At 48.5% G+C, this 23905-nt stretch overlaps 2 protein-coding genes across 8 annotated transcripts in view; one reads left to right on the top strand and one right to left on the bottom strand.

Annotated features, from left to right (window-relative positions):
• Positions 1-23905, top strand: part of LOC144153757 (uncharacterized) — a 592200-nt gene that overhangs the window by 332161 nt on the left and 236134 nt on the right. The window lies entirely within an intron of this gene.
• Positions 6746-13311, bottom strand: LOC144152396 (uncharacterized; the record flags this gene model as incomplete). The annotated part of the gene is made up of 2 exons (XM_077683663.1): positions 6746-6910; positions 13213-13311. Coding segments are annotated over 2 exons (264 nt in total), but the record flags the coding sequence as incomplete, so codon positions are not given.

The following is a 23905-nucleotide window of genomic DNA, read 5'->3' as shown; positions in this document are numbered from 1 at the left end:
GGTCTTTCACGCGCTAACATGGGTTGCGAACGTTTTAGTGCAAGTTTACCTTAGTCCTACGCACAACGTGGATTTAAAAAAAAATCACTTCAAAATTCGGTAATGGGTTTTCACTTATCAACGAACTGCCATCGTCCGCTGGTCTGTAGACCAACTGACACATTGAACCGCCGTTGGGGCTGAAGCTGTACTGGGGCTGAAGATTCCCGTTTCTCGGTTCAGCAATTCCCAATTTTCAGCATATTGTAACGTGGCGGCAGATGACGCGAACCATGAGGCGACAAAGCGATGTATTTACACGACATTTACAGGCAGCCATTCCGAGCCCGGGCTTGCTGCGCCCCGCACCCATCTTCTTCCTTGTCGTCATTAGTGGTGGGCCATGCCGGCGCGGGTATTGTCCCGTCTCGTGACATCACCTCCCCGGTCGATGAAGACCGTCCCGGTGGACGACGAGGCAAATTGGCGATTAAATGCGGATGAGATGAAAAATGCAGTGACGAATCACTTGCCGCCACGCATGAGGATGACGACGTTGATGATGCCTGGCCCAGCAACAGCAATGGCGTCAGCCGTGACGAAGCACCCAAGGTCCTTGAGCCACGTCAGACGAAAGGGCGGGGGAACACATCGGCGTGTCTGGGTCGGCTCGTCTCGGCTGGTGTTGACTCTGGTCTTTCGGGCTGGGGACACGGGGCGGGGGACATCGTCTTGTTCTGGTCTCGACTGGGCTGGGGCGGCCCGGCGCGGCTCCATTGTCCTTGGCGGCTGCGTCCACGTCGATGCGATGTGGTGCTGGGGCCAGGATGGGGATGACGAACCCGCACACTCCACCAAATGTAACGTGGCGGCAGATGACACGAACCATGAGGCGACAAAGCGATGTATTTACACGACTATTTTGTCACGAGAAGACGATGAAGAGAGCAACGCAGCGTGGCTCGGTAATCCCAGCCTACGACGACGAAGAAGATCTGTCTGTGCGCTCTGCCTGCGCAGGCTCTGGTTTGGCCGCCATGTAAATAATCTGTAAATAGATCGTTCGACTGTCTCATCGTTCATGTCGTCTGTCCTGCCGCCACGTAACAATATTTTCCCCGCAGGTTTCTCAAGAATTCCCTGAAAAGTTCCCTGCGTTCTATTTCTTCAGCTGACATATCTCTACGTGGATTTCTGTTCGGTTTCTTGCGTTAGCCAGTGCCACCTACGTCTACTTTACGTAGCCATCCGGACGCAGACGCCGTTCAGAGAATGAGAGCTTCAGCGCGAACTAAAGTCCACTACCTCTGCCGCTCAGCAGACTTTGACTGTGCATTTGACTTTGACTAGGCAGACTTTGACTATACCAAACAGCCTGCTTACTTTTCACGCTAAGAATCTAAGTAAAAACTGCCCGCATGAAAAAAAAAACAAAAAAAACAAGACATTGCTGGGTAATCGAGGTAATTTCAGCTCATCGCTGTTACTGTGGCGCCATCTCTTGTTCACTGTGAGAACACGGTCTAAGGCGCACCCGATTTGTAAAGTGCATAGGAATACCAGCGAACAGGCTTTAGACCTTCAGCCGCCGCCGCTTCACGCTTTAATAGCTCTCCCTCATGTAGTGTTCTTCCCTCTATGCTCACTCCTGTTTAATGAGTTGTATGGGATGCGGTTTTGGATGCTTGTGGCTTGCGGGAACACGACTGCGGATATTTGAACATAAATTCGACGAAGGGTTAAGAAAACGTGTTAAACGAAAAAGTAATAAATGATGCGATGTCCGGTTACTGAAATTATTTTCTTTTTTTATTTTATTTTGTTTATTTATTCAATACTGCCAGCCGCCCTTTGGCAGCCAGAGCAGGAGTGGTACAGTGCAGAGTACGAACACAAAGTTTACACGCGACCAGTAACACAGCCCGCGGTACACAGGGAAGCAATAATGCAGTAAGCTTACAGATTGTTACGACACAGATTGTTACTCCATGATTGTTACTCCATGACTCCTAAAATTCCCTACGTCTATTTAAGCTTCCCTTTTTTCTTTTTTGGCCAAAATTAAAATTTCCCGAAAAGGGGAAAATTCCCCGCATAACATCACTGCCAACTGTATTTGTGCGGAGCCGCCAAAGCAGAAACAATCCAGAAAATCAAATACAGTACAATAGATTTTGGATTCAACACTGTCTCTTTTTGCCGCTTGCATAGAATTTATATCAGTTAAACTAGTATCTGAATAACTTGCTGCGAAGCTCTATTGCGCCGCCTTTTTTTTTTATCATGACATTAGCTCCTTTCACAGGTTTGTGCGCCCGGCTTTTTCGAGTAGTAATGTCTGAAGACGTGACCTCGGCAATTTTGCGCGCACACGCACACTGACACACATGCACGATCGCAAGCGAACACACTCGCCCACATGCATGCACTCAGAATTACGTGTTTCGTTAGCCTAAGCAGGCTGCAGTTTTTCGAATAAACTATCGTATAACCACCACTTCATTCCTTTTTTTTTTTTTTTTTGCGGGTGATATATGCGACCACACGGGCACTAACTGCAACACACCATGTAACCACGTCATGACTAATAAAAAATTATTATGTTTTAGTTACTGAGAATAATCCACAAGTTTATACTCCAGAATGAAAGGCAGGAAACCAAGAAAGATGGACTACTTTGTAAAAATTTTGAACGCTGCTCGTGGTTTGAGGTATACGAATCGCAAAAGTTTGCACTTGCATGCATTTGGATTGTAGCTCATAATGCGCGCCTGGGCCTCATGAGCTTGATATTGGCAGTACTTCCGACGAATGCGTTCTAAATGTTTGATACAAGCAACGATTGCCCCACGTTGTAACTCAATCCCTCAAGCTGCCACGCTGTTCGTCATTACTTCTACATTGTGGCTCGAGGCTGAGCCTGAGAGTGCGGCGTTTCAGTGGTTTCGATTGCGAATGCCGACTAGACATCATGCGAGATAAGAACCTCGACATTAGTCTGCTCTGAAAAGGAACTTACCTTACGAGTGAATTACGGCTTAAGGCATGGGCGAACTCTGGCGAAAACACGAGTCTCAAAGGCAATTTATTCTGAAAGTTTATACTCGTACAATAAAAATCGAACTTTTGAAGCGTCCCCAGTCGCTCACTAGTTCTATGAATGCGTATGCTTGCTCGTTTCTTTTTATTGGCTGCTTGTCCGCTCCTCAGAGGATGTTTACGGTGGTGGGCTGCTGGGGGAAACTCGATATTTTATGACAGGATGTCATTATTTACGCAGTCATACTCTTTGGCAAAAGAAAAAAGAACGACTATGAACCGCTTTGCTGCAGCGCTGGGACGCTGGGAAGGAAAGCCCAATTGATCGGTTGTTGAGATCATTTTGAACATGGTTTGCGCAAAAGGAGAAGCATTTTCGTTCGACACGGGTTCGAAAAAATAGGCGAGCATACATAAGAAGTTGACAAGCGGAGCCTTTTCATGCTCTCTCTCTCCCTCTCTTCTCCGCCTCCACGCCACCCTCCTCCACGGCAAACCGAAGCTCGCCAATGATTTCGGCTCGTAAAGCGATACTAGTTTTAGGATCGTTCGTGTCGTTTTATTGGTCTACGGTAAGCACTGCTTGGGACGCATACAGCTAAGCTGTTCAAAGGGACAGACAACCGATTGTTGTCGCGTATATGTTCTCTAGCTCATATGAAAGCCAGCGTTTTATATAGCCCGGTAACCACAAGCAATTTCTAAACAAACTGGCAGAAATAATTTTAATTTGGCAGCAAACTTCCTGAAAACGGAAGGGTGGCGGTTCGTAGTGTCGAAACTTGGAACTACAATATGTGTCCCTGTCACGTGACCTGCAAACCTAGCAGCTACTGTAACTGCTAAAACGTTTATTTACGTATTGAAAAACTTTTAACACAAGTATTTGTATAAGGTTAAATTGTATATGTATTTTTTAGCATTATTTGGAATTTTTTTTAGACACGCCGCCCGCCGCCGCTGGGTTGCTCTCACTGTGGCTAACTGAGCCTCCATGACCAGAATCAACGGCAGCGTTCAGTAAACATACCCAGTGAAGGAGCTTTGACGATTCTGCCTGAGGGAGAGACGTTTGTTCTGCCAAAATATTTGATTTCAGTTTCCAAATACGCCAACGGCAGCTTAAAAAAAAAAAAAAAAAAAACCATCGCGCCCGGGGAGCATCGAACTTCCCGCCTCCACAACGTGAAGCCAGATTTTACCTATCGTCTATCCCTACAGATGGCGCATTCGTGCAAAATAGACTGTTGCATTAAAAAAACATACAGGAACAAGAAAGCCTGCGATTCAAACTTTTTTAGCTGGGAACAAGTTTTTAAATATTGTTTTTTATTTTGCATACAGACAAAAGTATGTTGCCGAGCTACTCTATGTCATGGTTGCCAGCATTAGTTTTGGGAGGGACACATACGGCTCGTAGATAAAAAAATTCGATTTAAAAAGTTCTAGGGCGTTATCAGCAAAACCGTTTCTCGTCAAGGTGCTTTAAGTGATACCCTTTCATTTGGGATAGAGAATATATACTCGACAAAAATCGGTTGTCTGTCCCTTTAAGTTTTCTTCTAGAACACCGGTTTTTGGGCATCAGGTGGTCTGCTATCTCAACGTAGCATAAATTTGTAGAAAAGGGTAGTACGGGTAGTTCCAGCCTCCACATCTGATTATCGACTTCACCTTATCACTTCTCATATAAAACGGTACCAGAGTGCGCGCCTTCCCCCTCGTATATTTTCATCTTTGGCTGCCCTTTCTTTTATCCTCTGAACCCCACTCCCACAGTGCAGGGTGGCAAACCGGGCTCTCCATTTGGTCAACGTCCCGGCCTTTCCTGGCGGTTTTAGAGCAAAGTGTTCTACCCCTACCAGCCAACCGTTTCTTCGTGGCGTGCGGGACAAGAAACTCCCAACGCGGCTGGGGAGGGGGGGGGGGGGGGCGGTTTTCACTAACGGAACAGAGTGTAGACGGCGTGGCGAATGGTTACTCAGCGTTCCCAGCGCGCTGCTCACACCAGCGGGCGCGTCGTCTGGACGGCTTTGTCGTCTGCTTTAACGACGGTTGTTTTGGACCTGTTTTGGCGCAGCTTCGCGTCTATTGCGCGCTTCCTTCGCACAGCTTGATTACTGGTTCGACAGCACCACCTGGGTAACCCGGACCCGACGGAATTAATTGGTCGTACGGCAAAGATACGTTAAGGATTGATTTGCAAGGCGGGAAAACAAAATGTAGAGACCGCATACAGACATCTGGCCACTAGAGAAACACGGCCACGGAGCCCCATTCGCGGCTCAATGCTTGGCGCGAATCGGGCTCCGTTTTCTAAATTGGTGAATACCGATTCAGTTGTGTTTTAAGAGGTATTACAAAACGCAAAAGGAGCAACTGGTTCTGATAGATAGCGAGGGAACTTATAAAAGTTCCCCCCCCCCTTTCTTGCGATCCTCAAACATACTAAACTAACTAGTTGAAATAAATGGGAATCACTAATCTTACGCGCCGAATTGTTTCAGTGTCTGCGCTTGTGTCGCGCGGTGGTGTAGCCCCGAGCCTAGGTTCCGCTGTCTCACGTACCCTTCGAAAGACGCTCCTCTCCGTTTTCTTTCTGCCGACGCACGGCAGGGCTACAGTGGCGGCTTCAGCCGCTCGAGCCCGGCCGTGGCCGACGCTGCTGCTGCGTTCGGGACTCCGCCAAAGCGAATTCCAGGTAACGGCTGGCAGAATCTCTGGTTTCACTCTTTGTAGAGCCACGTGTGTGAATTCAAGTGACGTCGCGTGGGCAATCGTTGTGGGTGTCGTTTAAAGCTTTGCTTTCCAACCACCTTCACAGCGTGGATTGGAGCCATTTTTTTCTCCTCCTTCTCCTAGGCCGCTCAAGCGACACAGCCTGCCCTCGACAAGTGTGTGTTCGACTTAAACACCATTAGACTTGATTTTAGTTGGCGCATGCACAAATGACGGAGACAGAGGAAGTAGTCTTCAAAAAACTTGATACCGTTCTTAATAGTGATGCAAATCATTAGCAGTGGATCGCGATGTCTGTAGATGTATCATACGTGTTATGTATCAAGAGATGCAAGTCTTTTCCCACGGAACATCCGTAATTACTTTCCACGGCCACATCAGTCAGAAGGACTCAAAGTTTGATTTTTTTTTTCCTTGGTTGGAATGCTTAGCGATCATTTTTCAAGCCTGTAAACCAATGAGGGAACATTCCGGGTTTTGTATATTAAATAAAAAGAAGAGCAAGTGGGAAAAACTGTAATAGCGACCACGACAGCAGCTTGGACACCAGATGCCCTTTCGCGCCCGTCGGATTCGCTAGAGCGTCGTCATCAACGTTTGTTAGTAGGCTGAGAAGCCATTCTATCTATACCCCCACTACAATGACTGAGAGAAAGAATAAACATTGTCGTTGAAAAAAGAAGCTGCGAAGCTCCGCGAAGCGCACATCTCTGCGTGGACCCAGTGCCTTTGTTCGGGATAGCTGTACGGAGCGATGGGGGTACGCCGGGGATGGACGCACGTACAACCCACGAAAGGAGATGCCCGAGAAATCGGGTTCTGCAGCTACTTGGAATTTCGTTCAGTTGCCCTCTGCTCGACTGAAAGTCCTCTATAAACGAGCTCCATTTGCCGGTGCTCGAGCTCTGTTCGATCCAGCGGAGATGGTTCTCCGGAGGGCTCCCGCTGGCCGCTTTCCTTCGTTGCAGCAGTTCGCGGGCCCAAGGGATTAGCTGCTGCTGTGTATCTCCTCCGTGTGCGTGTGTGCGTCGCGTTCTTTGGGTTTCTGCAATTCCGCTTCTCTCTCTCTCTCTCTCTCTCTCTCTCTCTCTCTCTCTCTCTCTCTCTCTCTCTCTCTCTCTCTCTCTCTCTCTCTCTCTCTCTCTCTCTCTCTCTCTCTCTCTCTCTCTCTCTCTCTCTCTCTCTCTTAATGGGGCTCCTAATGCGGAAAAGCTTCCTTGAGGAAGGGAGACCAAATTTTTACTAGATTTCCCCCTCTCTAAAGCCGGCGTTGAGGAACCACCGCCGACAGTTTACATCCGATTTCATTTGCCCATTGATGGTGCGCACTATCCGCTTGGAAGAAACAAAGCTGCATCATACGTTCCAATAATTCAGTAAATTTATAAACCTTAAAGTGCGTGCAACCTCGACGTCAGAACTATGCTCAAAGCTCAGGCATAACAACATGCAACTAAGCGTAACCACGGAACCACACTGAGAAACCCTCAGCAGGCAGTTGAAACCGCTTTCAATGGCTGCACTTACCAATCTGTGAATATCTTTACGGACGTAGCTCGACAGTCAAACTAGGAATCAGTGGGTAAAGGTCGAACTACTCGCGAACACCAGCTGTAGTGAACAAACGTCACCTGACGGTCACGTTCGTTGCAAGGGTAAGCTGGACCGAACTCCCACTCACTCCGGCTAGCACCGGTCAAACGGACAGGTAAGCGTTATGTCCACAGAACAGTTGTGCGTACGCACTGTAGGCACTGCGCCCGTATTCAGCGCAGTCGTCCGGAGCGGTCGCCGGGCGCTCGCCCAACGTGTCGACTGACCTCGAGACACTTCGTCTCCCGCCGTGGCAATCGCTAACGTTAGTGCGATTGTGCGAGGCAGAGGTGTTCGCTCGCTTTACATCCTCTCCATCTTCCCTCCACGGGCTGTCAAGGTGGCGCCGCCGTCCCGTGACTGGCCTCGACGCTAACGAGTCATTAACGCTCTCCGCAAGAGGACCACGTTCACTACCGTCCGCTCTCCTTTTCGGCCGCTCGACGTACTCCAAACTTCCCCGGTTCAAGGTAGAGCGGTCCGCCGTGCTTTTTCTCCCTGTATGAAAAACAGCGTTCCTTCGTACGTATTTCTCGTGCTCCGTTCTTTGTCGGCCTCGACGCAGCGGCTGAGCGCGCCTTTGGTTCCGTATAAGCGCGGTTACTATGGCATGCAGCTACGCCAGGTGTAACCGATATTGAAACGAAAAATGTCATTCATATTCGCGACTTCTGTGCCCGAACTGATATTTCAGACAGGTTGTAATAGCGAGTGAGTCCAGCGAATTCGTGAATAAATTATACATCGCTTGTGACCGGCTGTCGCACATTTTGATGGCTGTTCAACAATGCGCCATTCTTGCTCGGCACCAGACGTTAAAGGAGGTGTGGCGTCGCAGGTGTTAGTCGCCAAATGCAAGGAGTGGCCGAGCATTCATTTTATACAGAGAGGCTTAGCCCAGTCCGTACCGTCTTTGGGGAATCATTCGCTCCATCGGCGATCTCCGTGGCAACCGGAAATAAATATCCCAGCCGTCTACCTTTCCACCACGGTAGTGGGTCATCTTCAGTGATGCTGTCAGCTCTGCAAGCCTTCAAAGCGACGGCAGTTTCTGTATTGCCTGACACGCTGTCCATGACGTCACGTGCATACGTCTCTTTGGCTTGCGTCACTGGGTCCTACGGCAGAAGGGGGAAAGTAGGGAGAACAGATGTAGCCCGCTAGGCCACCGTTACAGATACCCCAAAAAGGTGGGCTTTGCAAAGGAAGATACTGGTATGTACTGAGCGAACGCAACTCTGTTGGCTCCCTGTTATCTCCCTGTTCCTACTTTCTTCTACATGTTGAGTCGCACTTTACAGCGATTTACACGAAGTAGAGGTCCTCCTTCGCCGGCTCTGTTTAACCTCAATTCGTAGCGACCGTGACTTCTTCCGACGTTACGAGCGTGAACCCCTTGTTGCGACAACTGTTATGACCCTTAGTCAACATAGGGCATCAATTAGTAATATTATGATACTTCGCTGGTGGCTCTCCCGTCATTCAAAATGATGAAACATCTAGGTTCGGTCTCATCACCGTACGGTGTATGCTTGGACACTGTTGCTCTTCTTCGACTGAGCGACCCACACCAAACTTTCTCGTTACACAGTTTATGGACATTGGGGTCGCTACAAAAGTTTAGCACAAAGCTCACATGCGCCAGGACAGAGCAAACTTGGCTCTGGATGTACCCACCCCTGAAAATTTAATTGGATCATGGGACGGTGTTTGTCAGCTATCTTCCCAGACTTCGAAGAATACTTTCCGCCGAGAGTCGAAAACGGGCGACCACGAAACACGCAGCCACTCGATACCACCGAACTTCAGCGTCCGATGTTTACACAAACGAGCGTGTATGGTGCGAGCTTGGGACTGTTGAGTTGTGCGTGTGCGTGGTGTTTGCACAGTCAAATCGCCCCACGCCCGTGCACCGCGACACGCCCGTGCACCGCGACAGACATAGGCGGATACTACGGGGGGAGGAGGAGGGGGGGGGGGGGGGGGGGCGAGCTTCCTCCGGTGTTTCCCGGAGGTGCCTCTGCACCCCCCCCCGTCGATGATGATCCCTACCCCCCCTTCCCTACTCCCAGAAGTGGCATTACCAATGCCATTACCAGTTGACACTTCGTAAGAGTTGCCTCTACCTTTTCACTTAAAATTTTATTGGGGTTAAAAGCTTACTGCATCATTGAATTGGCGCGGACGTGGACGGCTTGCTTTCACACTTCCTATTTATTTCTTCAAGTCCTTACCATAGGAGGAAAAGCGCACAAAAGCGTGTATGCATAAATGTATGTATGTATGTATGTATGTATGTATGTATGTATGTATGTATGTATGTATGTATGTATGTATGTATGTATGTATGTATGTATGTATGTATGTGTGTGTGTGTGTATGTATGTATGTATGTATGAAAACATGATGTGGGTATCATTATCATGGGCTGCAAGTCGGGTGGGGGGGTCTCCGGAAAAACACAACTCTTCGCCTATGGCGTCAGACGTTTTCTTCCCGCTCTCCTGTATCCTGATCTATTGTAACCTCAGTTTCGCTAAATAATTAAACACTTTAAGTTTTCCCCGAGCGATTGCCTTTCCTATTTGATCTTCATTCGAGCCATGACCCAGCTGACAGGTTCGTATGTATCATATGTATATACCTAGTACTTACCCTGTAGGGTCATCGTTATGGTGTTATGGTTGATATCCGTCTGGATAGAGGGAGCGGGCCAGACTGAAAAAGAACGTAAAGCTGACATGGACATTTTTTTTAGCCACGAGGCATCCGCCAAACACGGAAGCATTCACCCACGTCTTTCAGTTATTTGCCCTGGAATTAACTGAACAGAGATTGTCTCTTTCATTAAATCCGAGGCGATACCCTAGGCTCTGGCGTCGGCGTGTCGGCGGGAAATTAACGCCGAAGCACTGGATGCTCAGCGCCGCGTTATTAATGTATGCGTATGCGTGCACGTCCTTCGTACGCGCGCGCGCACCGCTGACGTTGTAGATGGGATCGCCCTTGCCATGTTACCGAGCATTCTCTCTGCCTATCTATTTTCGCGCCGGTAACCCAGCGTATCTCAGCGCTCTGAATAGGAAGGCCGGAGTATTTTATTGGAACGTCAGCACGAAGCGACATACGTTGCTAAACTGGAACCACGGTTGACCACTGAAAATCGAGTACGTACGGTGCAGTGCCCCGCGGGAAAAGCGACGGGGGGCCCCCCTTTTTTTTCATTAGGGCGTGTACCCTCTTGACTTGGGCGACCACCAAGGTCCCGCAGTTCACGCGCTCCCGATAACGGCTCGCAACGTGTCGCCGCCATGCATCAGACCTCGAAGTGACCGCCGCCGACGCTGTGGGGGGCTGATCACGACTCGGAGAGAGAGGGGGAGAGGGAGGAGGTTGTCTCGTGTTTCGCTACCGAGTGCGTGCACGCGAGTGTGTGCGTGAACAATTATGGTAGCCTCTGTTGGAACAGACTAATCGCCACCTAGACTATAGACAGGCTCGCGTGTGGCGTGCTGACTGGGCGTGCGAAGTTGCTGGATGTTGAAGCAAAAAAAAAAAAATTACCATCCCTTCGTAAAGAAAGTCAGAGAAGCGCAAAATCTTCTTAACATCAAACCTGCGTCAAAAGTGCGCCAAAAACTTCGCTAAAAGTCCGTCCAACCGTCGTTGAAAGTGCGTCCAATCGATCGCCAAACTTTCAAAGGCCCAAATGGCAAGCGAATTACGAACCCATGCGACGATTTTTTCGCAAACTCCATTAAGGCATCTACGAATTGCCTAAAGATATATATAGATACGTGGTTTGAGATAAAGGTACAGTCAAACCCGGCTATAACGAACCCGGGTAGAGCGAATTATGCTATATATCGAACAAAAATATTTCAGTTACGGAAATACATGGGAAACATATTTCTTATAACGAAGTTCACATCGGATATATCGAATTCTGCGCCTAGAATGGCCGCCGAAATGCATGGTCTCGAAGCGGCGATTGAGATGTGGATTGGCCGCGACCACGGAGCAAGAGCAGCGACTGAGACATTGCGCGTCGCACGGAGCGACGTGACGCCCGACACTTTCCGTAACTGTTTCCGACGCGCGGGACTCCCGACGGAACGCGCCCAGTCAGCGAGTCCGGACCAAGACAGCAGCATTGAATTGTGGGAAGAGCTCGCCAATGTTCCCGATGATGTCGCGAGTGACAGCCGTCCGACGTTTATAATGAAGCGCTTTCGGAAGTCGATGTGCTCCGCCAATGCTTCTTCGATTTTGGAGGACGCGGACTCGAACTGGTGCAAAAAATGTTTCGTGTAGAGAATGCTATGCTAGTTGAAGCCGCCGAAACGAAAGAGTGAAAACGAAAATCACCGTTTTTTTTTTACAAAGTAGATAATTGGGGCAGAAAGTAGCTTTATTACTTGCAATAGATGGATTACTTTGGGTGTGGTAATGGCTACTTTACTGTGTTCGTTTCTGCATGCGGGGATTGCGGAGTTGGGGAGGGGGGAGGGCTCCCGCGGATTGCGAACTCGTAACAATCAGCTCGTTATAGGCGGGTTCGGCTATATCGAACTATTGGATATATCGAACTAATCGAAGTGCATATTGCAGTTCGCTATAAACGGGTTTGACTGAATACTATTGTACTCCTTCTTTGTGATCGACGCGCATATTGTCTTATCTAGAACCGTTCCTTTTTCGCGGTTTTTCAAGTAACCGTTTTGATGCAATGGAAGCGCAGTTTCACGCATGCGCCGTGTGTCCCAATCTTGTGAGAGCTTTTCGGTCACCAACCGGTCTATGGGGAAATGCATTAGTTTTTTTTTTTTTTTTTTTGACAGGACGCTATTGATTCAACTAAGAAGACTTTCGCTTTAAAATGTTTCCGTTTTGGAAGGAACCTGATATCACGCCGAAAACGGTTCTACTTGTACAGTGCACTAGACACCGCAGATACAGCTTCAGAGCCCTGGGTTCCACCGTTTCGCTAGTGCGCTTCCACCACTAGTCAACAAACATATAGACATATACCCTCAGGGATGAAGTTTTAGAAAGAGATGACATTTGAGCGTTTACGTCTCCCAAGGAATTCGCGCGCCAAATTTTAGTTCCCGAATCAGCCGTGTCGACTGCGTGGTGATTCCGCAAGAACATCTGTGGCTCATTTCACCTCGTTCGGGAGGAAATATATATAAATGCTGAATGGCGCTTTTGGATATATTTGAATGAGTAATGTTCGAAGAGAAAAACCAGTTCGTTAGATTTACAGACTTAATGAATGCGGCGGAATGTGTGCAAATAGGAGAGAGAGAGAGAGAGAGAGAGAGAGAGAGAGAGAGAGACTAAACGGTTTTTTCCTGAAAAGACTACTAGCTTGGACTTAGTAGGTCCGGCGCTGGCCGCTGTCTTCGCCCGGTTTACCAAGCTTCTTCTGGCTCCCTGGATCCTCGTCGATGAGCAGGAACTCCCACTTTTCAGCGGTGTCGTCTTTGCCGGTTGTATGAGCGTCTGAGAGCTGTTTTTCTTGCGTGGAGGCGTTATCTTGGGGCGCGACATTCAGGATCGTTGAGGAGGCTTGGTTATCCTCAGGTAGGTCTTGGTTGCGATCCTCGCAAGGCGCACTCCAGAATCACGTGTGGCAGGGTGTCGGGTATGGGGCAGTAAGGGCAGCGTTGCGGACGGAAACTGGGTGGGGTTTATTCCGTGTGGGCACGTGTTTGTTTGAAGCGACGACAGATTACGCTTTCTTCCTGGGTGAGACCAGGGAGTGGTGAGGGATATCTCCCCCAGAAAAGTCTGACGGAACGGGCTGCCTTGGTCACCGGCAAGCTGCAACTACCCGTCACCCCCCGTCCTAACTACGTATCGCAATAAAGTCTCTCTCTCTCTCTCTCTCTCTCTCTCTCTCTCTCTCTCTCTCTCTCTCTCTCTCTCTCTCTCTCTCTCTCTCTCTCTCTCTCTCTCTCTCTCTCTCTCTCTCTCTCTCTCTCTCTCTCTCTCTCTCTCTCTCTCTCTCTCTTCTCCCCGCTCAAGTCGGTAGTGCTGCAATATGGCCCCATTGGTGATAGGTATGTCTGCTGCGCCCGTTGCGACACAGGTGTTGGGTGGCGGGAAGGCCGCTTGATTTTCTTGAAGATTACATTTCTATAAAGGCGTAAATTTCTCATGAGCAAAAAATGGATTCGGGCAGGGCAGGAGTTGAGCGATTGCAGCCTTAAGGGAGAGGTCTTCATTCTGCCGTTGACTCAGGTAGACTGCTGCTTGTGCTGATGATGATGAGTAATGTTTAGACGCAGAAACCAATTGATTCGGTAATCTTCTGTGCTGAAGATATATTAAGGGCTTTACGAAAACACGTTCAAGCCAGGTAATATCCATTTCATATGGTTAATGGGGGAAATTGCTAAAAATGTCGAACTTTATTTGCAGGCAATCATATCACTTGAATTTAGACCGCAGTAACGTGTTAGCATCGGAACTAAAAGCTACTTCGCAATTCATTAAAGTACGCATCTTTGTCGTAACCAGCCACGCGCGCACACACACACAAAATTACCACCACAAACACGTCTATCTATGTGTGGATCTATTACTAGGAGCAGTACGGCGACATGCATGCTCTCCGATCAAAATATTGCCGGTCATTTTCTACTCGCGCTATTCAGTGCACGCATTAAGTTTACCGCTCGATAAGACAAGCGGTGGTAGATTGGGCGCTGTCCGTGCTCGTCGATGCCGGGGTGGAGGAGGAGGAGGGGGCGTGTGTGCCGAAAAAATGTTCGTGGCACGCGAGCACGAGCGACTACCGGGCTTGTAGTTATATAGGCGTAGCTTGACGGCGTGGACGACGCGCTTCGATTGTGAACTGCGCTGAGTGGCCACGCGTGCTCGATTTTACGTGCAGATTGCAGATACGAGCGCGTGCTTCGCAGAAAATAAATGACTTCATTATCCGGCAGAACAGTGGAGGCACGCGTTAATGCCTTTGAGGTTACCGCTTGATTACATCGCGATTAAAGGTAGTTAGTGTCTCTGCGAATTTGAAGGCCCACTTTTCTCTGTCGTAGGCTTTAATGATTTACCACATTTTGTGCATTTTGTGTATTGGTAATCCGCCCTCTTGTCTCAATCGAGCCGTTACCTTCGTCGAACACGTTCTCTACATTCGAACTCTTTAGAATTACAAATTGCTGCCTTTTACAAATCGTTGTTCATGCGACCGCATTGAAGTACGAGTACGAATAAACGTCTTTAGTGAGCTAGCGAAAGGTTTCGTTTTTTTTTTATATCCGTCGCGTGCCCCGGTGCATGTGCAACAGTACAAGTCGTCTTACTGCGCCCGTGCTTGTTTGTTCCCGTGCGTGCGTTCGTTCTTGAGTGAGTGAGTGAGTGAGTGAGTGAGTGAGTGAGTGAGTGAGTGAGTGAGTGAGTGAGTGAGTGAGTGAGTGAGTGAGTGAGTGAGTGAGTGAGTGAGTGAGTGAGTGAGTGAGTGAGTGAGTGAGTGAGTGAGTGAGTGAGAGTGAGTGAGTGAGTGAGTGAGTGAGTGAGTGAGTGAGTGAGTGAGTGAGTGAGTGAGTGAGTGAGTGAGTGAGTGAGTGAGTGAGTGAGTGAGTGAGTGAGTGAGTGAGTGAGTGAGTGAGTGAGTGAGTGAGTGAGTGAGTGAGTGAGTGAGTGAGTGAGAGAGAGAGAGAGAGAGAGAGAGAGAGAGAGAGAGAGAGAGAGAGAGAGAGAGAGAAAGTTCAGTGGCCGGTTAGTCAACTAGCTAGTTAAATAGTCAGTGGTTCGCTTGTTCCTTTCTTCCTTTTTCTTTCTTTCGATTCACACTAACCTGTTCGATCAACGTTAAAGGATATTTCCCCCTTCGTGTCATTACGATTTGCAAGACTTTTGTTTGCTGCAATGATTTGCTGCAATGCTGCAACGATTTGCTGCAATGACTGAAGATGCGCCCTGTCACTGGAGAAGCGTTGCTTCCTGTTGAAAGGGAAACCCTCTACGTTTCTTGTTTTCGAAAGTTCTCTTCGGGAGTGTCGATCACAAACACTCTGTCGCCCAAGTATACAGTTCCATGATGGTGTGGGACTAAGACGACAAGCTGAAACTCGCGGAATCGCTGGTTGGAGACCAGGCAGTAGGAGCCTGTTTTTCTGAAGAAATCGACTAGCGAAAATTCCCCGTTAATGCTTCTGTACTCAATGTAATGTTCAACTCTCTCTGGACCAAGTTGAGTATGGTGATTCAAAGTCCCTTGTCATCATCATCATAAACAGCAACAATAACCTATTTAGGTTCACTGCAGGGCGATAGCCTCCCCCATAGATTTAGAACCACCCTGTCTTGCTATGCTTTACTTCCTTCTTTGCTCCTAATTTTGCCATTTCAGCCCAACATCGAGTTCTTCTCTCACTTCTGGTCCCGTCTCTTAGTACTCGTTCTATTCACGCTCAGCCAAACTTCACTTCTTCCCCTTAAACCTCAGCTCGGACGTTCTCCACCCGCCTAATCTTTCCTATGCGTACTTGTTGCTCCTTCCATTCTCCCTTGCATGGCTCGTTGGGACGACGAGCTAAGCGTTCTTTCAAGGTACTTGGTACGCCACCAAGGTTCTTCCCCACAAATCATCACCGCGAGTAGGCATTGGGTATGTGCTTTTCTTTATAGTGACGGAGGTGCACTGTTCGTTACTTCAGAGTGTTTGCCGAAGGCTGCCAAGCCCGTAGTAATTCTACGCCTGATTTCATTCTCGTGGTTTATATACGGAAGTGACCCGCCGCGGTGGCTCAGTGGCTAAGGCGTGGCGCTGCTGAGCACGAGGGCGCGGGTTCGATTCCCGGCCGCGGCGGCCGCTTTTCTGATGGGGGCGAAAAGCAAAAACGCTGTGTGTACGAGATTTCGGTGCACGTTAAAGGTCCCAGGTGTTCAAAAGTAATCCGGAGCCCTCCAGTACGGCGCGCCTCATCGCCTGCGTTGCGTCGGCGCGTTAAACCCTACAATCAATCAATCAATAAGATTCGGAAGTGACAACTCGTCCAGTGTAATTACATTGATCCACTCTTCTAGTTTTTCATTGAGTAGGGCGAAGAGGGTGGTTTCTGGATTTTTATGTAACATTGCATTGCATTGACTCATATTTATCGTATTAATATTCTTAGACTGCTGTGCTGTATCGCTGACGTGTCCGCCGGTGGGGTAAGGTGCTCCACAGCTTCTGGGGATCTCAGGACCGTAAGTTTCATCCTTTGTTGACGAGGAGGTTGTGGCTGAGTACTACGCCAGGGTGGAGAGTTACTGTTCTGGTGAATGAGTGCAGTTTGCGTCCCGAAGCTTTAACGAAAACTTTTTCGAGAAATCGGAATGCCAATTCCTTATTTCGCATCATGACAGAAGATAGGAAGACGCAAGTATACTTGTGCTACAACAGCATTTGTCACTTTTCTTTTTTTTTTTTCGCCTTTCTTTGTGCAGCTTTCGCCAGTGTACAGGCTATGTGACAAATAACTCTGCGAAGCGTTTCTATTCAAAATATTTGGTTTAGCAGAGAGCTTACTACGCTAACTTCCACTAACCGTGGCTGCACTTATTAAGCTGATTGGCGTTCGTCAGTCGTGCCTTGTCGGGGGCGGGTGTGTGTGCGGGCATCCGTTGTGGATGGTTATGCCTACGGATTGCAAATTGTCCAGTAAAGATCTTTCTACACGCTCATCTCTCCTACCTTTGTCGCGCAACTTTTACTCAGGTATTACCGTTGCCAATTGGCCTTCGCTCACGTAACTCTCCATGCAATAACCTAAACTGACTTGGCATCTGTGTACTAGGCAGGCAGAAAGGGGATTGCTCGCCGGCGAACTCGTTTGAATGTCACTCTACTACCCTTTTTTTTTTTTTTTTTTTTTTGCAAAGGTTACACGCGGAGGCGTTCACGTACCAGCTTTTGATCTACACGGCCGCATCATACTTTTCGTAGTCACTTGATAGGTAAAGCGTGCGCGGAGACACTCGACGCATTGGTTGCATCTTCAAAGAGAACCCTCTCACCATCTTTTTCTCTCCCTCCGGTACTGGTTTGTAGCTGTTGTTGCTCGCGTCGTCTGGTTGTCTGTCTGTTTGCTGCCCCCCCCCCCCCTTCTACCTTCAAGTGTAGAGCTGAAGTGCATAAAAGGAGGAAAGCGGTGGTCTCCGCCGGATCCCGGCACCGTCGACCGCCACGGGAAACGGTCGACGTCGTACACGCATACGCGTGCGTCTGTGTGTGTGCGTGTGTACCGCCCAGACTCACGTTCGCAAGGGCGCGCCGTGTGGAGTTGTTGCCAAGAGGTCAGGTTGCGATCTTTCGCTTTATCCTCCGCTGATCTGGCTGGTTGTGTTTCATTGCTAGGACTTTATTTATTCGTTTCCTCTGGACGGCTCCGGCGTGGCGGCACGTATTTTCTTTTCTCCTTTTGACGCGTTTACGAGCGTTCTGAATCCTTCCTGCCTTCCTTCCTTCCTGCAAGATGCGTTCTTCTGGAAGGTGCACGCGCACGGAGTTGCCGCACTCCGCTTACCACGGCGTCTGGAAACGTCGCCTTGCGTGTGCTTGCGCTGCCGCTGACGAGCGTGATGTCGTGGGTTCGATTCCAGGCCATTGTTTGAAAATGAAAATATTAACCGTGCGTGAAAAAAAAAATGAAAATATTAACCTTGCGAGAACAACGAGAAAGGCAGAAGAAACGCTTCTTCCATTATCACTTGTTTGCAGGTGGAGAGACTGTCTTCTTTTCTTTCTTTATTTTTTTTCGGAGTATGGAATTTGATTTTGTGGGCTCTGAAGTTCGGACATGAATAAAGATGACCCATTTGCTTTTCTCAGTTCGTTTTTGTATGAAGATCTTTCTTTTGTAGCAGGGTTCCTTCGTAGCTGTCTCCTATGTGCCCGCCATCCGGATTTTTGGGCGGTGAGATAAGACTGCGGTTGGCATGCCGAAGTCGGTAATGCGTAGCAGAGTTTCGGGTCTCTCTCCTCTCAATCCAAATTTGAGAAACGAAGGAAAATTCCTAACCCGCACCGAACGTGAGACTCAAGTAGGTTGGAAGGTGCACAGTTCCATTTTCACCGAATGAATGCAATAGTTTTCAGTGCCAATACCGCACTTCACCGAACTTCACCGCTGTACTTCGCTGCTCGTTTCTAAGCGACGCACTTTATTTATACCGCCACTTATAATCGCATGTGATGAGCGTTCACTATATAGGTTAGATAAACGATGGGATGGTCCAGTAAATGGATGACTGGAGCCCCAGCGCAGAAGTGTTGAAGAAGGACGCCACTCCTACGATCACCTTACGTATTCAGGAGGCTTTAGATAGCACTCGTAGAAGAGAGCCTCTGAATAGCCGAAATCTCAAAGTTTGGTTTACTCGAGCGATGCTGTTCAACAGATGGCGGAAAAACCTGAAAAACCGCATAGTTCAACTTCTTAGGTTGGCTGAATATACCGCTCATTGCATTGTTTCTGCTGCTCCGATGTACCTTAAAGTGGCCAGTCTTATGAAACCATCATTCCTGTCAAAACCTGTGTTAGAGTACGCAGTTCCGTTACACTTTCGTACACAGTTTTCGTACGCAGTTTTTCGTACAGTTTCGTTACGTAACGCGCCTCCGTTACATACTCATATTTTTTTTATTCTTGTAGAAGTACGCTCTAAAAATGCACGTCCCCGGGAGGCACCCTCAGCTGAAACGGAGCAGGAAGCAACCGCGCGAGTAGCCCAGACGGATCATCGGGCCAGACGGCGGCCAGATACTCTAAAACTTCCACTCCGCTACGAGCTCGTTTCGACGTCCGACGTAAGGCGGGCCCTGAAGTGCCTGCCCGCTTTCCTGCGCCTTGTGCCCTCTCTGCGGATCCGACGAAATGTTGTCGAGTGAGTTGCGGCGGCGGCGGCAGCAAGCGTCGGTCGACGTCGTTCTCGTCGAGCCGGTCAGCAACAGAGCAGCCCCTCCCCGGCATCGCGCGGCGGCAAGCAACGCGAGCGGAAGAAACCAAAAGCCGGCTCGGCCTGGCTTCGTAGCTGGCTGAGCGTCGTCCTCGCTCTCCCTGGCGGCGTCTGTCTGGGAAAGGACGAGACGCGGGCAAGTCATCCCGGCCGTCGCGGCTCCGCTCGGTTTTCAGTTCCCCCCGAGTGCGGTGTTCAACTACTGCCTCCTCCCAGCGTCTACACTGGATATACAAGCACTTGCGCCGCCGCGTCCGTCCATCTCGCCGTCGGAGCACGTCGCCAGCTCCGGTGACCATTTCTCCGAGTCCGTGACTTGTGGATGCTGGAGGAGGGACCCGCTTCTTCGTGCTGCTGTCCCGACTGACCGCCGGCGCGCTCATCGAACGCGTGAGTGGACACGGCTTTTGACTTTCGCTCTCACGGAATCGCCGTCGCGGGAGCTGCCGCGATGTCTGCGACTCTGTGCGGCCCGCCATTTCCTTTGTCCCGTCATTGTTTGCGCTCGCATTTAACGCTGATCGAGGATACGTTCATGTTTGTTTGTTTTGTTTGTTTGTTTGTTTGTTTGTTTACAGCGCGGGCTGTTATGCAGGGATAGGGAAGATCTATAGGGAAGAGGCTGGGACACAATAACTGCCGTAGTTGACGATAGTTATAGCGATAATTATGCCAGTTTTTTTTCATCGATCACGTCTCCGTATAACGGGGGGGGGGGGGGGGGGGGGCTAAGTTGGGGTGATTTCAATGATAATTTATGATAAAGCTTACTGCCCAGACGCGCCGCTCTACCCGTTTTCTGGCCGCCGTTTGGAGACTCAGAGCCAGCATAAGTGGTCCACCGAATTATTTGTTTCTTTTCTCACGCTGCAGAAACTCGAAGCGCTGGCTGTGCTGCTGTATGCATCGATTTGTGTAGCCATATCAAATGACAGTCCAGCCATATCTTATCAGTTAGCACAGGACCGGGATAATCGGAGATCTATGGGAGAGGTCTTTGCCCTGCCGCTGGCAGAAAGGATTATGATGATGACAGTGGTGGTATGATGATGATTATTTATTATTATTATTATGATGATGATAATCATCGTCGTCGTCATCATCGTCATCATCCTCAAATGGACACTGCCAACGCCGAGTAGTCGTCTCACATCCGTGTAAGAACTTCTCAGCCGTCTCGCGCAGAGATTCCGTCTCTTCGGTAGAGTCTCGAAGGCGCGGTTTCTTTATATTGCCTCCCACCATGCCTTGTTAAGTGTTTGTGTTGTCCCGAGCGCCTAGCCGCGCTCAGGGTTTTATTCTTTACTAAAGCGGAGCACCCGCTTCTTCTTATGTCGTTGCGCCCGCGCCCGCCTATCTTTTTTGATAGGGAAAGATTGTAACGCGCGCGTCACTCACCCTGAGTGCTTTAGCCTACAAACGTTTCTCGATCTCGTTTGCACGGTTTATAGAGAAAACCGCGCTCTGATGTAAATACTAGCAGACCAAGCGCGCGGCATTCGATTCACTGGCTCTCGACTGAGCGCGTTATTATTTGGACAGCTTCCTCGGCGTCTGTTCTTTCAGCAGTTTCATTTAGGGCGCGCGAACTAGCTCCGATACGCTTTATCAGATACAAGGAACTTCTCTTACCCCTGACTCCTGGACGTTATCCCGTGTGACAGGCGATCCGGGGCTCCTTCGAATGATGCCCTGATACAAAGGGATAGCCTCTAATCGTCATCACCATCATCATCATCATCATATCAGTGTGGAAAGCGAATGATTACTTCTCTCTTTTTTTTCCCCCGATGGGACTAAAAGCATTTGCTCCGTGGTGGCCAATCACAGGGAATTTCATTTGTTCTGTCCAGTTGGATTCATGCGATGTGCAATCAAACAACACATTCAGAGCACGTGCTTAGATATGCTGCAAGGTGTACATCCATTTTTTTGTTATTGCGTGCATTTTCCTACAGAAATTTCCGTCATGCTTGTACAGTCCTCGAATGTACAGTTTTTTTCCCTTTTTTGTTCACACACACGGACTCGAAACTGTCTGTGGTATCAGCAGCGGCATCACTCTCGCTCAACTAATAGGTGGATGAACTGCTGCTTATTGTAATGATAGGTGTGGTCACCGTTCCGCGCCTAATGGGGCGAGTGCTAGCTAGTGCTTTTTTTTTTCAAATGAGCAATGATGACCAATCGGGATGTTGACGACGATGTCGCTGCTTCGGGACGCACGTACTTGACATAAGGACAATTTTTTTGCTCGAGCCTTGGAATAACATGCGAGGCGTGATCCTCGTACTCATTCTCCTCGTATGACTGGGAATTAAGTTCGGCGTAAGGACTTCTACCGCCAATCCTCAGCTTTTTTCTACGCCGTGTCTAACTGCACTTAGGCAGGTGAACGGGGGAACCGGACGCTTTGTTAGTACGACTATTTTTGGCTAGAGAGATCACGGTCAGGCCTTTAATTTTTTTCGTGTTGCTAAACACTTTTTTTCACTCCCCGTGAAAACGCGCAAGGATGAATGGACGAAAACGTGAGATGCAGGGGCAGCTCTTTTCTTTTTTCATATAGTTTTTTTTGTATGCCTCTTTTTCCGCTCAATTTGCCATTGTCGAATGCCAAATTACCCGAACATCCCTGGCGGGTTCTCGTACAAAACGGCACTGCCATATAAGCCAACAGCCGTACTTGAATTGGCTTTGTGAAAACCCCCCTTTTTTTTTTTCGCGCGAAATTTTGCTTACCGAGCACGATAAAACCAATTTGAGGCACCCCGCGTTGTGATTCGTCGGGCACCTGTGAAAAAACCGATTGCGGGCCGAGCAGCACTGCAGAGCACGCCCGGGTTTATTTCCCAGCTCGAATATCCGCGACCGAATAGGAGACGAGAAGAAGTGTGCGAGAGCGACCGATTGCCTCGGATATCGCGCTCGCTGGCCCTGATGGAAAAATCACGTGACAGCTGACGGGGAGCAGCCTGCGGGACCGACTCCACAGCTGCTTACGTCATAGTTTTAAAAGCGAAGCTGTTCTTGGCCGAGGGCTTTCATAGGAAGAAATGTTGTAACGCAGTTGTAGCGGTGTTGAGAGGGCATAGCCTGGTGAGGGGTACAGCAAGCGCCACGCCACACGTTGCAGCAAGTTAAGGGGGGACTCCACGTGATCACATTCCTGTAGACTTGCTATTTCGGGACCCGTATGCAAAACAAATATCGTTCGCCAATAAAAACAGTTTGCTTCTTTTAGAAATATTCCACATCTTTGCTTAAATAAAGAAGAAACAATAAAATAAAAAATAAAGAATAAGTTTATCGAGTCTTCATTAGATGGCGCTAGCGGTCTTTGATGCGAGAGTTTTAATTTTCTATTTCAGTACAGAAGTGACTTATTTCCGAAACAAGCAAACTAGGGCGTTTGGAGCATTTTCATGGACCTGCAGAACTTTTTTTTTTTTATTTTAGCGAGATGGTACTTAAGCCCATGGGTAGCGAAGTAGCAAGTCTCATAGGAATCTTAATACGTGAGTCAACCCTTAAAAGAATGCTTGAACGAGGACGCTTTTACCGGCAATGCTTTGCCAAAACTCCTGAATCCCGTGGCAATGTTTATGCTTGTCAAACATTGTTGAGCAAAAAGAAAACATGAGTCATGTCTGAGGCAAGGCATCAATACGTAAGTGATATATGAATTGTTCTACTAAAAAAAATACATGGCTGCTTGATTTTTGCGACAGCGAATAAATTACGCCGTGAGAAAGCAAAAAGCGCTCGCGGCGCCCCCTCGCGGCGGTGTTTCAAGTTCAAAAGTAACGAAAGGTTCCAGTTGGTGGCGCGAGCAGTGAACGGAAAAAAACTGTGGTTGATTCCTCTGTCATAGGAATCGGTAAAAGCAACGAAAGTGAAATGTGCAGCGAAATCTGCAGCTGAGCATGATCTGCGGGTCGGCGGCTGTCTTGTAAGTGTGCTTGGTGAGGCGACGTCCTGCTGTCGGGTCGCTTCTGCAAAGGTGTACTGGCGTCATTTCCGTGACGGATATGACGTCAGCCAAATTTTGGTGTATCCCGGCATAAAACATTCTCGTTAAAATATAAAAACCCGAAAAACGAACAAACCCTAAGTATAATGTACTCTGTACATTATACTTTATTATATACATTTATATTGTACTTTATTATATACGTTATATTATACAATTATACATTATGTACTCTTCGTGCTTCCCCGCAAGAAGACACTGTGTGCAGGGGTGCACCCTTTACAGGCCGCTTGCTTCGTTGTACTGGCGTCATTTCCGTGACGAATAATGACGTCAGCTTAATCTATGTGTATCCCGGAATAAAACACTTTTCGTGTTAAAATGAATTGGCGTGAACGGGAATTGGTCTGCTGGCTTTGAGAAGTTCTAAGAATCTTATCCTTGTGATTAGGGAAACGCCAGGCAGCTTCGCTTTTAACGTCATCGTTCACTACGTTAAGTCAGTTAAGTTGGGCTACTTTTTTTAAGTAGATGTACTATAAGATTCCATGGAATGTAATGTGGTTATTCTGCGTTGATTTTCCTTGCAGGTTTGGCACCTCCGAA

This window comes from Haemaphysalis longicornis, unplaced genomic scaffold (assembly GCF_048455015.1).
Source record: "Haemaphysalis longicornis isolate Haplotype H1 unplaced genomic scaffold, Haemaphysalis longicornis Haplotype H1 scaffold_9, whole genome shotgun sequence".
Taxonomy (NCBI): domain Eukaryota; kingdom Metazoa; phylum Arthropoda; class Arachnida; order Ixodida; family Ixodidae; genus Haemaphysalis; species Haemaphysalis longicornis.
The sequence above is the reverse complement of the archived record's forward strand: the minus strand, read 5'-3'. Positions and strand labels throughout refer to the sequence as shown.